Raw genomic sequence first — 13,414 nt, 5'->3', positions numbered from 1 at the left:
TCGTTTCCAACCCTAACTATTCTATGATTATGATAATGTAGATATATCTGAAAAGAAATACTACTTGGACTGAGACATCACTCATACACAGAACACTTCCATTCTTGTGGGAGAGATGACAGTCATGCAGAACAAGTTATTCTAATAAAGATGTATTGACTGAACACAGTAGTGAAGTCAGCAACAAATGAGTGGACAGAAGATGTGTTGAACCTGTCCCTTGGAGTAACTGAGTCAGCAAAATCAACGTGCTGTCAGCACCCCTTTGGTTCTGGGCTGGGGATAGGACAAAATTTAATAAAAAGGACACAGCAGTAAAGATAAGTATGTTTTCAGAATAAAATATAAACAAATAGAATCTATTGAGAAATGAACAAACCAACAAAATCTTTCCCTCTTAAACTAGATCATTGTTCATATAAAATTTTTAACTTGCATGTGTCAGGTTGGATAGTTACAGATTAAGAGTGTGAATACAGGTTGTGTATAAAGCAGTCTTCTGTAAAAGTTGCTACACATAGCGATAGTTGGCTGTCAAGAAGTGAAGAGATGATCAAACCATGTTTTACATTTGTAGATTGTTTTCTGCTTTTTTTCTGCTCACACTTATGCAACAGTATTTTCTGTAATACACAATATATGGATCAGATTGTCAGTTTTGAATGTGTGTGCAAGCTAGATAACATGTGCAGCCTAACATGGAGCCCCACTAAGCAATCAGGACATTCACTTTGTTTTTCTTCTTATGCCTAGTAGTCCACAAATAATTCCTTCAAAATCAATAGGACACTTTCTGAATAAGCTGGAGCAGAGGCAAAAGACCAAAATCAATATTACGCTGACTAATCTGCAAAGGTTACAGCTTTCGTGACCCCCAAGCTGACCAGAGTAATAAAGCAAAAAGGGAATGACATGGTTTTGGTTTATGACAGGTATATTAGGATATTTTATGGAAGTGTGAATAGGTATTTTCTGTTTTTATTCTGTTCAAGTAATCTGAGATTCGTTTGAATCACTGGATTTTAATTTGCAATTTGATTCTGTTGGTGATTAATAGAGTTTCATTGGGACTATAATCTGAGGGCATGGGAGTAGAACAAGTGGTATTAAGGCATGATTTGGCTCCAGAGTTTTATAAAGCATCAGAAGAGAACTGTCTTTTTCCTCCATACATTAAGCAGAGTGTTTAAAGCTGGCATCTCAGAGAAATATTGTCTTACCTTTAAATGCACTTGTTAAGGAAATTTTTAAAGTACAGTTGCTCTACTACTGTCAGATTTCCTTTACTGCCATAGGTGTTTGTAAAGTTCGCGAATTCCATTAAAATCTCGCTGTTTTCTTCATGCGACTTGGCAGATGCAGAATATGGCAGAAACTGGATCCCTTGGCACAGCTTGTGTGAGACACTCACGTGAGTTACAAGCACTGCCAGTTTCTCAGTGGAGTTTATAATTTCCATTAACCCTGCAGAGATGGATGTGTGACTGTTTTCCATGGACACACTTGCACCCCCAAGTGAAACAGCCCCCCTGGTGCAAATACCAGACAAGGTGCCTTGGAGCATCTTGTACACTCTCATGGCACAGCTTGTGAATCTGGAATTGAGTTTCTGTGACCAAGGCATTGCTTTCCTTTTTGTTTGTTGAAAGCATTTTGACGAACAGAGCTTACAAGTTATGCTTGAAGAGCTAGCTCATCCTTAAGTTTTCCAAGCCATTCAGCAGGCTGTAGAAATAGGTTCTGGTTTGCACCAGAAAGGCTTGATTCCCAGAACACACAAGTGAAACTGCAGAGAATCCTGAAAGAGAGCTACTTGCTTTAATTGAAAATGCAAAGAAGTAGCTCGTTCAAGTAATACAGAACTGCCATTCACCATGGCTCTCAAATGGCTACAATATGCAAATGCATCTTGTTAGCAAAAGTGACAGCAGGTAATAAACAGTTGCAAATTTAACCTTTTCTTATTACATATGTCTTTCCCAAACTCTTCACTACCTTAATTCTGTAATTATTACTTCTGCAATTCCCCTACCTGACTTCTCCTCAGTTTTGCCAGCCGAACTCATTTTCTCCTCTTAACAAGGCTGAATATCTTTAGGTTGAGGAAACAACCCACCAACAAGTTCAATCAGGTGAAAATAGGGAAAATAGGTATTAATGGAAATTACCATCACCATCATTGCTGACGAAGTCACTAACTATGGCGTCACTGTGGTAGGTGGTATCAAAATCCTCAGGGCTACATAGCAGCTGTGCTTTAGTTCTAGAGTTCAGGATGAAGATGTGTTTTAAATTGTAGTATTTTTATGTTTAATATAATTTCTGTCCTATAAAGCATTTTGATTTTGAAGTTCTAGGGAAACTAATAGATTTGTATGGATTATTTATAGATTCAGTGTTCTGCTGAATTACAGTTCCAATCTTTAAGCAAAAGCATAAACAAAAAAACATTTTCTACAAAATTGAATTTACTTATGTTGAGATTTACTGAAGGAAAGTGGTGCAGTAAAGAGTGTGTTACTGACTTGTAAACATTTTCCAGTTCAGAGATTCTTTTCATTTCTGCTTTTCTCATTTCAGAAACTCAGTATTGTGGTATTTACCTAAGTTGATTTCTTAAATGATATGTATGTAATTTTTTTTCTTCTGGTAACAGTGCAAAAGTATTTTTATCATTAGTTTAATTTCAATCTGCTTTATATATTGGCTGACTTGCATGTCATCAGTGGCTTACTTAGCAGGTTTTCAAGAATGTGAAGAATAAAATTTGTTGCTAATTTACAATTAAGATGACCTTCAAGTCATTGTAGAAAATGAAAAACGCTAATTTATGGTCCTACAAGGAGATCTGTGCAACATCAGGATCATGGGCAACAGTCCATTTTGTGCAGTGTGATCAGATTCTTACAATTTTGTAACTTTTCCTTAAATAGTGAATATTTTTAATAGATATTATCTTAGTAGCAAGATAAAAGGAACACCAAGAACCATCTGTGTGTGTTTTCCTTAGCAATTATCCAACCTTGTGTTCCGCTGTCCAAAGCACTTTAAGGAGTCTTCTGAAATTTATGGCATGTGAAAGGCATATAGTTCCACTCTTTTACAGGATCTGAAAAACACATTTTCATTGTTCTTCCACTTCATGGATCAAAAGGCTTTTACAAAGTAAGAAAAAGAAAAATCCCTAAATTAAATTAAAGCTTAACATTTTGAATAAAAATCCTTTCTTATACACAAAACAAAAAGAATGAAAAATATGCCACAGGGTAAAAAGCCTACAGTATAACAAATGAAATCAGATAGAAACAAAAGACTGAAAGAAAATCCAGATTTAATAGAAAGTGCATTGTGGAAAAAAAACCCAGACACTACTAAGCGTTTCTGTCTGGGAGGTAGGTAAAATAAGTGTTTACTAAAAGGAATTGGTATTTTATTATTATTATGAATTATTCTGTAAAGGAAAAAGATTATTCTTCTGATACACATGTGCATATATTTTCATCACATCCTGAGCAGATAAAAAATACATGGAGAATAATCTTTTTATTAAATAAGACTTTCATGTTTTTCTAAAGGTTGTTTTTATTCTACTTTGCAGAATAGCTGGCTTTGTTTTCTGGCTTTCTTGACTCATCTCTGAAATTTTTGTTTGCCATGTTCCACATTTACTATCTTTCAGTCCAGGCTGACATACAGGTTGATGTTACAAAGGGCTTAATACATCTTGTCAAATTTCGGACACACTTGGGTGTTTATAGCTTTTAGAGTCAGAGGGAATTTATTTTTATTTGGCTTAAATTCCAGGTGGGAGAATTGTTATCTGTTTCCTGTCCTGAACAAGTATCCTAAGGGAAACAAATGCCATCAGTTTAGATTTGCAGCTAAAAAAATCATAATAGCAGAGAGTAGTTTCTAGAATATTCTCTAAACTTTACAGTGAGGATGCTGTGGATTTAGGTTAATGGCAACATTCATAGGTTTTTTATAGTTTTTGCTTAGTGAATAAGTGAATGTTGTTCTGAACACAAACGCTGTCAGAAATTAAGATTGTTACAAGTAGCATCTACATGGCTATGACTTTTCCTATCCTTATCAACTATTAATTAAAGATCCATAAATTATTATACAAGTTTAGTTTTGCGTAGACCAAGGTACATGATGCCTTAATGTAATACAAGACCTATTTGGCTGTCTTAATTTTCAATATTGACCTATTTTACTTGCACTGACTATACTTGCCTATTAGAGGTGGTTATTCCCTGATAATGCAAGTCACTTGTGGGCCCTCTTAGAAACATTGTATCTTCTGCTCCAAAAGACTGGAGTAGATTTTAAACAAGGCATGTTACAGTTGGGCAACTTTTAGCTGTAGATGGTGGTCATTCGTGCTCCTTGGTGGACCTCATGAATGTCCCTGCTGGGGATTTGTGGTCTAGTTCTGCAAGTTAAAGTACACAACAGAAAGTTGCCTCTGCACCAGAGAACCTGTGGTTGAAGGAAAAGAAAAGAGGAAACACATAGGAGATGAGGAAGGAAGCAAACACTGATAAATGGCCGTGGCAGGTAGTGGTTTGACATACTTGCTGCATCAACTTTTTGCGGACTTCACAGGAAGGAGGAGTTATAAGGTAGGGATATAGGAGGACATCATGGCAGTTTTCTTGCTTTGGGGAATGGAGAGCTGTGCCAAACTGTAGAGGCAAATTGAGGAGTAGCAAGGAAGATTATAGTCTGAGAATGCCACAAAGTTGCTAATGTCATGGGCGATGTAAATGTGGGGGTTGATATTTGGATACTGGATGAGAAATGATAGATGAAGGATACACCGTAAAGGAGATGAAAGGACAAGGCAATAGAGATCTGAGAGTCAAAGGAGGGATGCAAATGAAAGCACACAGATTAAGACTTGCCCTTGATGTGACAACCTGGAAAGGAAGTAAGATCAATCAAAGATGATGTTGAAGTTATAGGCAGCTTTGGTTATACATGCTGTAGCAAGGAAAACTTTCACTTACCAAAGGCTGTGGCTCCTTGAACCTATCTCTGGAAATTATGCTGGAGTTGTGAGGAAACAGAGAGAGGAATTCTGCATGTTTACCACTGTTTGCTTATTTTATACTTCCCAATATTTCATTCCAAGTGAGGAAGTGTTCACTGTGTTTCTGCTGTCAGAGGTGCAGATTTTTGTTTTCAGTTGTTTTAAAAGACCATAAAAATACATAAGCCTAATACTGCGGTAAGAATCTTTCGTTTTGGCAGCAGTGGTACATATTTCCAAAAATACACAGTGTTTCTTACAGAAAGATGTGTATGCCAGAATAAAATGTCATTTTGTTGTCTTGGTGCTGCATTCAGACAGCTACAAAAAGATAGCAAGAAAAATAAATCTTAGTTTTGCTGTGTTTCTTTGCTTCAACCTCCCCATTAGCAAAAAAAGAAAGACAAAGATATCAAAAGAAAAGCATTTCAATACATATTGCTTAGCCTGAATATCATGTTATAAAGGAAACTGTAGCATACTTAAAAGATAGTAGTTGTGAGTCAGAAGTTCTAGGGAGGTTTTTCTTCTGAAATGTTCTTTGACTTGATTTGATAGCCTTATTTTGTTCTCATTATAGGGCATTCTTTAGAGAAGTACAGAACTGTAGGTGATCAAGGTGGGTTTGTCAGAAATAAACTCATTTGCCCTTTTTTTGGTTGCCTTTTAATGAAATCAATGAGGAAAAAAAAAAGAAAAATGTCAGGAAAAAAACTAACAATTATGTGACCACATTTAATTAAAAATGTCTTTGTTTATAAGGAGCAATAAAAGAGTTGTAAAATTCTTCAGATGTGCTTCAGATTGTTATAAAAATTCATACCTTGTGCTATAAAATATCAGTGCTCCCACCATTCTAATTTGCAAATCACCAGCTGGTCACAGAACCATATACATAAAACCACATCTAGCCCAGCAGAATAACAATGTACCTTGAAATTATTATACTAGGAGATACAGAGCTTTACATCTTCAAAGATGCTGTATAAGGCCCCAAAATGATAGCAGTTTGCATCACGGATTATTTCAATTTCTTCTCGGCAGTGATTTTTGCACCATTGAATCCTTGAGCTTCTGTATGTATCTAAAGTTGTTGTTTGGCCGTCAGTTTCAGTGAGCGTTTCTTTACGATGATAGACCATATTGTCTTAGAGTTTCATACCATACATGCTCATTTGAAATGAGGGTTTATATAATGCAGTGACTTTATTCCCAAAAGCAAACTTGTACTTTCACTGAAGTAGCCTTTTGAGAGAAAAGTTCTCTGTCCTGTATCTGTAGCATTGTGTGATGTGCACAGCAGGCACTGTAATTACAAAAAAAGATATTCCCAGATGAACAGACAAAAAGAAAAACAACAAGATGTGTCATTAATACCATGGTGTTTGTAAAACATTCAAATTGATAATTTTTTTCCCCAACAGTGTAAGGTGAAGGCAGAAAGGACTCTGCAAGTCTACTATGAAAGCTGATAGGGGATAGTACAGCTAGCTGGTTCTGCTGTTTAAACCGGCAAAACCTGAGGATGAATATAACATGTGAAAAGAGGAAGAATTACTTCCGGAAGGAAGGTGCTCTGTGTAAAACAGAGCAGCATTAGGCCAGTTCTGTTTGATCAACACAGAAAGTTAACTTTGCTTTACTTAATTGGGTTTTGCATTTCTGCATGATTCAAACTGTTCCCAGGAGTTACTGAGGCTGAGATGCTTTGTCTTTGCAATGGCGTAAAAACCATTCTGAATATGGGGCTCTTGTCTATACTTTGCTTCCCTTTCAGATATACCCTGTCCTGAGACAGATGATTTACAGCCCCAAATCTGTTCAGAAGCCAGAAGCTTACAGTCTTGCATGTGCATGCATGTAGTGTTTGCATATGTGCGTGTGTCTGTGACCTTGGTCCAGTGAGGACAGTCAGAGCAGCTATTCTGATTAAACTCCAGCTGACAGTCTGTAACCTGACGATAGTCATTAACTCAAAGACTATCTCATTCCACCAGATTAACAGCTGTGTGAGTTCCAGCCCAGCTTTCTTAGTGTCTGAATACTAGGAAGCAACAGAAATAGTCTGATGTAATAGTTCATAAATTTAGCCTCCAAAACTAATTAAAAATAAACCAAACTTGCCACAGGAAACATTTCTACCCTTTGCCCTCTTCTTTTTTAATATTAAACTGGATTTACTATTATAGAAAAATCGGTTTCTGACAAATCACTTTAATTTCCTATGGGGAACATTATTGATTATCAGTCAGGGCACAGAGACGTAAAGTATGTGATTCATCCATCTTGTTCAAAATTATAATTTATTCCCATTAATCCTGCAAATTTCTCCATGGTTCTTCCCCTAACTCACAGATAGATGCCAGGCTGGTGACAGACTTTCGTGAAGCACTATCGTGCAGTTGTACTATGGTTTTGTCCTGGTGGAATGCTTCACAGTTGTGCTGTAGTGAAAAATTGCACAGTCAGCATTTGTTACCCACCTGGCTGTTGCCAGGGGAATGGTCATGAGACTGGAAATGCTATCAGCAGCTGTATTGATGTTTTTTATTTTAATGATTTCCTGCAAACATGAGAAGATCACACCAGGAAACTAATATATTATTATGTACTGTGTGGTACATGCTCTTACAGTAAAATAGTTGAGAAAGGCTCAAGTTCACAGACATAGCATGTGAATGTCATTCACCCTGGATGTCAGTAAATCTTTAGGAGACAGTCAGGCACATCTTGGGGGGCAGACTGGGCATGGGGTTGTAAAAAGAGCAGAGGGAGTGAAAGTCCTCCACCGCTTCACAAATGAAGAGGTTTCTAGCAAGGCAGTTTTGGTGCTTGGGTGTTGGCTGCAGTGGCAGATGCACAGTGGTAAGTGTTTCTGGCCTGTGTGGCTCCGAGACTCATTATGCTGGATCTTCAAGCAGCTAATATGAACGTTGTTGCACAGCACCAAATATCCCGTTTCCAGTAACTGGTGGAAGAGCGCAAGCTCTCATTTAGCAACCAAGATTAAGTCTTTTGCCTGTCGTGTTTTTATAACTAGATCGTGTATAGGCCACATTGACCCTTTCATGAGCTCTGCACTGGAACACTCCTGCTCTGGCAATGTCTGAATTGTTCTGTTTATCAGACATGCCAGGACAGGTTTTTTTGTTGTTGTTAGTGGGTTTTGTTGTTATTTTGTTTTGTTTGTTTTAATTTTATAATTATTCCGTTAGGAATCGCTGAAATTGAAATTGTCTATTTTGTCTGGAAGCAGGAGGACGACTGTTAATCTGAAAACAGACTAATGTGTTAAACACAAAATAAAATGTAAGGGTGTCTGCTCAATCAAGACAGACCATGTGAATGTCTCAGACGTCTCACCACCCATACATGTATTTATATATATCCCAAAATAGCTAGTTTCCTGATAATTTGAGGACTGGTTAAGCATGAGGCTTATACTTTCTATTCCATGCAGACATGTTAAAAATAAACATATAGCAGTTCTGAATGAATGTGAGTTATAATGGGGAAAGCCAACTTGTGAGATACTGTGTGTTGCAGACAGCAGTGCATTGTCCAGAGCAAAATCCACAACGTATTCAGAGAGAGGCCAATAATAAGACGGGCAGTTGTTCTGACAGTTTGACAGTATTACTGGGCGTTTATAATAGATACAGTACTTTCTGTTGCTCTCTATTTTATTGTTTTTAGGTGCTTGGAATATATCCATTATAGATTTATGTTCTAGTGACCTCTCCTGGAAAAAAAAGTCTTAAGGAGTAGGTTCTTTAAAAGACCTAATCCCTTTCTATTTGTGTAGCCTGAGTGAACAGCTCCTATAGCTGAATAGTGCCTGCCTTGAGGAGGATTCTTGAATTACTTTGCATTAGTCTAGGAAAGTGTGCCTGTTTTCTGCCTGGCTTTTTTGCCCCAGGAGAAGACTGGGAGAACAATGGTTGTCAGTCTCCCAGAAGAGAGCCAGTTGCTGCAATTGAGGCTTTCCCGTTGTACTGCTGTTACCAACAGAACATAAAAATAAAATCAGATCATTTGACCATATGATTAGCATTCCTGTTGAACTCTAAGTGACCTTAATCTTCTGTCTCTTTAGAGAACCCCAGTGTTTTTCACTTAAGAAAAATATCTTCCTTAGCATTAAGGTTTTTCTTTTGATGCTGAGATAACCGCTGCCTGGTTTGCTTGTAGGGTTTTAATGGGCTTCATTGGGGCAGACAAGAAGAGATGTTTTTGGATGATCATGGAGATACATTGGATAACCAAATTTTTAATATCCAGATTAAATTTAGCTATATAATCTTTAATTTCTATTGCTCAGTGGAACACTTCTTTTGTTTTCTTTCACCCTGTCAGTATATTGCAAGATTGAAAGGAAATACTTCTATTTCTGTAAACAAGTAGGAACCTCTGAACTGAAATAAAATCATAATTTTATATTGAGTAAGCTTTGCAATTTCCTTGTGAGATTCAAGCAGTTGTTTATGGATTTAGGCTGCATTTTTTTACTTTTTTAAGTTTGCAAGGCCTTTCTGTGTAAATGGAAGCTTACTGCAACCGTAACTGCTAGTCGATGGTAGAGAGTCATAATGAAGTTTTGATAATGAAGGAACTAGAATCTGCATTTACTTCACAGCTTAAGAAGTCAATTTGTGTGCATATATTAAGTTCATTCTGCCTGCTAAGATCCTTGAGGACCAAGGAGAACTAGGGATATACTACATGACTATTTCCATTTTGTAACTTTTTTGGTTGGTTGTTTACAGTTGACTCATAGTATCTTCAGTGCTGTAATATGAACTATTATGAAACTGCTGTAACTTTTTCCTTCAACCCCTTCAGCATGTGACAGTGACCACTGGGGACCTCACTGCAGCAGCCGCTGCCAGTGCAAGAACGGAGCCTTGTGCAACCCCATCACTGGAGCCTGCCACTGTGCATCAGGTTTCAAAGGCTGGCGCTGCGAGGAACGCTGTGATCAAGGAACATATGGAAATGACTGCCATCAAAGATGCCAGTGTCAAAATGGAGCCACCTGCGACCACGTGACTGGAGAGTGCAGATGTCCTCCTGGATACACTGGTGCCTTGTGAGCATTGGTATATTATTTGTGGGGGAAAGATGTGAATCTTGAATAGTGCTAACAAGACAAATGAAGTTTAGATTAACTTTTAATACTCTGCTGTTAGTTTGGCTGCTGTGTAGTGCAGGGAAGCGGGGCTGGTGGCTAAGAAGCAGTTGGGCACACTGTGTTGCAGTGCATATTCACACGTGTACCTGAAAGCCCTCTTAATCTGTACGTCTAAGTAAAAGCTGCAGAAAGTAGCAGCAGGAGGTTTGTCATGACCACATGAAAATGGTTTGGCTACAAGTTTGGAAAATCGCATTGAAACATAGAATTATTTGGCTTTGTCATTCCAGAATAGATTTTGAGCTTTGTCAGTAACAACGAATGATCATCAGCCACTGTAGAAAGAAATATCTTTAAAAAGAAATAATTCCTAGATTACCAGGTGTGTTTCCTTAGTTTTGTTGCATGAATGCTCTACAATATTCAGCATGCGTCTCTTTCTGTTGGATTGCTTTCTGTTTTGTATTTTTGGCTAGAAAAATTAACAATAGCATTAAAAATAGAGAGGTGGCTGGAGACTGGAGTGTGTGCCAAAGTAACAGTTGTCTCTGTTGTACACCACCACCTCCCCAGCTGCGAGGACCTCTGTCCCCCCGGGAAGCATGGGCCCCAGTGCGAGGAGAGGTGCCCCTGCCAGAATGGAGGCATCTGTCACCATGTCACCGGGGTGTGTGCCTGCCCACCAGGATGGACGGTAAAAACACTTCCCAAAATCAACAGTACCTTGTAAAACTTCCTTATTTGTAGATTTCAGGCAGCACCAGAAAAGGGTAGCAAATGAGGATAGAAAATGCAGTCTGCCAGTTGCCAGGAGTAATGAGAAACGTATTATAAAGGACTGGAATAAAATACTTGCAAAACCATCTGTTACTGAAAATCCTCCAGTTTTGTGCTGGCTTTTTAACTATCAGATTCTGGGAAGCAAAATATATGATTCATACTGTGATGAGGCAACATTGTTTAGGTCTTGTCTGGAAGTCATTAATTTCGAGATAGAAGTTGATATTATAGGGAGGTGACACTGTTACATGTTTTAGCACTGGGTTTTGTGCCTGTTTTCATATGTATAGTGTGCACAGCAAAAACACTGAACCTTTAAATACTGTGTTAAATGTTGCTGTTGGAAATGGGACATCAGAACTTTGGCATTATCTTTAGACTTTCTAGCCTTTTGTCGGTAGGTAGAGAAAGAAGAATTTACCTTTGATTTGCAAATAGCCATCTCTACTACCAGGCAGCCAACTCCAAGCTGGAAAATAATGGAGTTGGAATATGATCAAAAGGCTGGAGGGTGATCAAAGCCCAAATAATTTCTTTACATACTTTCACAGGTAATATTGATCAATAGTATTTGTTATTTTTTTTTTAATGTTCTTTTGGGTGAAAAATCCACATTTACTGAGCTTTTAATTATCTCATGATAATTGAGATATTACATTGAGATAACCTATGGCAGAGGTCAGTTTTTCACGAACTAGAGAGCATAGGTATAAATGATTGTCTGTGTTTGAATAGCACCACAGATCTGACTACCTAACTTGGCTTATGGCCATTTTTATTTTTCATTCCACTTCATGTTAGAAGAATGAAATTACTGGTTATAGAATACAAATTCTTGCATAAATTCTCAACTCCCTTTATTTGCCTAAATACAGGTAATGTAAAATGGGAGAGCATGTGAAGCTGTGATGGAAATTTTATACCAGTGTGTGTCTTAACTAATAACTTACTGCTTAGCCCTGTGGCTAATTTTCCATTCCAACTAGTTACTTAAGCATGGGTCCTTAGATTCAGATTTTGTGAGTCTGTGAAACACAATTTTGTCAGTATAACCTTTTTTGCTTTACATGTAAGGAAGGTTTAAAGTAGCCAGGTATAAATTCTGCAGCATCTTATGTTAGCTGAAATACCAGCATGTATTTTTGTCTGATAAAATGCCAGTAAATGTTTTTCTTTAAATGGCTTCTTGAAAGTCTTAAGATCTGATGCTCCCCTCGCTACACAGGTGTAACTAATTCCAAGGATGTAAGTTGCAGTGCAGAAATTCAAAACCCATCGAAGGGAAGCAGGCATCCTAACAAGCTTTTAAGATATGCTCCTTTAAATGAAATTACAAACAGCTTTTCCTTTCATCAGAAAGAAACAACTTACCACAAAGTAGTATAATTGGGGCATTACAGCAATTACTGATTTCTACACCTCTACTTATTGGAGGGCATTTCTGGATGTCTTGATATATACTACTCCTGATAAATAAATTGGTAAGATCTTGACATCAATTAGTCTTAAATGTCTAAGTGTTTACACTGTTGCTTAGAGATAGTGTTTTTCATTAGCTTAGGCTTCCAAATGGAAATCCTAGAAGATTATTCCTCCAGTGCTGAAATATAGCCCATGTTTAAAGCTAGAAAAGATTCTGGCATTTCCGAGATGAGCGCTAGACAAGTGACACAAGATCTCCTTGATCTTCCTTGATTACAGACATTACTTCTTTGCCCATTCAAGCTGTAATCCCAAGTCTAATATTAAGATATTTTATTTTCTGCACACGCAGGGCATGGTCTGTGGTCAGCCTTGTCCTGAGGGTCGTTATGGGAAAAACTGTTCCCAGGAGTGCCAGTGCCACAACGGAGGGACCTGTGACTCAGCCACAGGTCAATGCCATTGCAGCCCAGGTTACACAGGGGAACGGTAAGGAAAACTTATTTTTACTGGACTGTTGAACTTTGCAAGGGATCTGCTATGGCTGGTAGAAGCTGACAGAAAGCAGAATGAACATACCTGTGATACTGTTAAGAGTCCTATGAAATGTTTGCCATGTCACAGAGCTGACACTGGGTCACAAGTTAAAAGTGCCTATGTGATTAGTCTTCTGTGGGGAACTGCTTGGTTTCAGGATTTTCCTGCTGTGGCCCATACTCTGGCAGTGTCTTGTGGGTCTTCACTTAAGTGGTTTGCAGAATGACGCAGTTTGGGGTATGGTGAAGGGATGAGAAGGGAAGCTTTTGGTTTTGTGCAGATGTTTGGCATTCGTAGTAGTAGCAGAGGAGGCTCATACGATTGTTCAGACTGAGCAGACTGGAGAGTTGTTACCTGAAGTATTTCATTCAAATGAAGAAGTGAAACTTCTTTATTTACTGACTTGATTTGTAAAAAAATCACCTTTGGTTGTTTGGAAAGGTAGCATTGCAAGACATAATCTTTGAAGGCAGTGGAAAGTGACGAAAGAAGTGTTTTCCTGCAAG

General features: G+C 37.9%; 1 protein-coding gene across 1 annotated transcript; it reads left to right on the top strand.

The window, feature by feature from the left end:
• Positions 1 to 4,806: 4,806 nt before the first annotated feature.
• On the top strand, positions 4,807 to 12,864 carry LOC104408494 (multiple epidermal growth factor-like domains protein 10). The gene is made up of 5 exons (XM_010018125.1): positions 4,807 to 4,936; positions 5,619 to 5,657; positions 9,881 to 10,127; positions 10,743 to 10,863; positions 12,724 to 12,864. The coding sequence occupies exons 1-5, from the start codon at positions 4,807 to 4,809 to the stop codon at positions 12,862 to 12,864; spliced, it is 678 nt and encodes a 225-aa protein (XP_010016427.1).
• The last annotated feature ends 550 nt before the right edge of the window (positions 12,865 to 13,414 follow it).

Source organism: Nestor notabilis, unplaced genomic scaffold (genome assembly GCF_000696875.1).
Source record: "Nestor notabilis isolate BGI_N333 unplaced genomic scaffold, ASM69687v1 Scaffold36340, whole genome shotgun sequence".
Lineage (NCBI taxonomy): Eukaryota > Metazoa > Chordata > Aves > Psittaciformes > Psittacidae > Nestor > Nestor notabilis.
Note: the sequence above shows the minus strand (reverse complement) of the source record. Positions and strands in the feature narration are given on the sequence as shown.

Excerpts from the sequence above, each read along its gene's own strand:
- LOC104408494 (XM_010018125.1), top strand. The coding sequence starts at position 4,807 with ATGATAGATGAAGGATACACCGTAAAGGAGATGAAAGGACAAGGCAAT. Across the intron at positions 10,128-10,742 it reads CCTGGATACACTGGTGCCTT|CTGCGAGGACCTCTGTCCCC; the intron begins GTGAGCATTGGT and ends CCACCTCCCCAG. Across the intron at positions 10,864-12,723 it reads CCTGCCCACCAGGATGGACG|GGCATGGTCTGTGGTCAGCC; the intron begins GTAAAAACACTT and ends CTGCACACGCAG.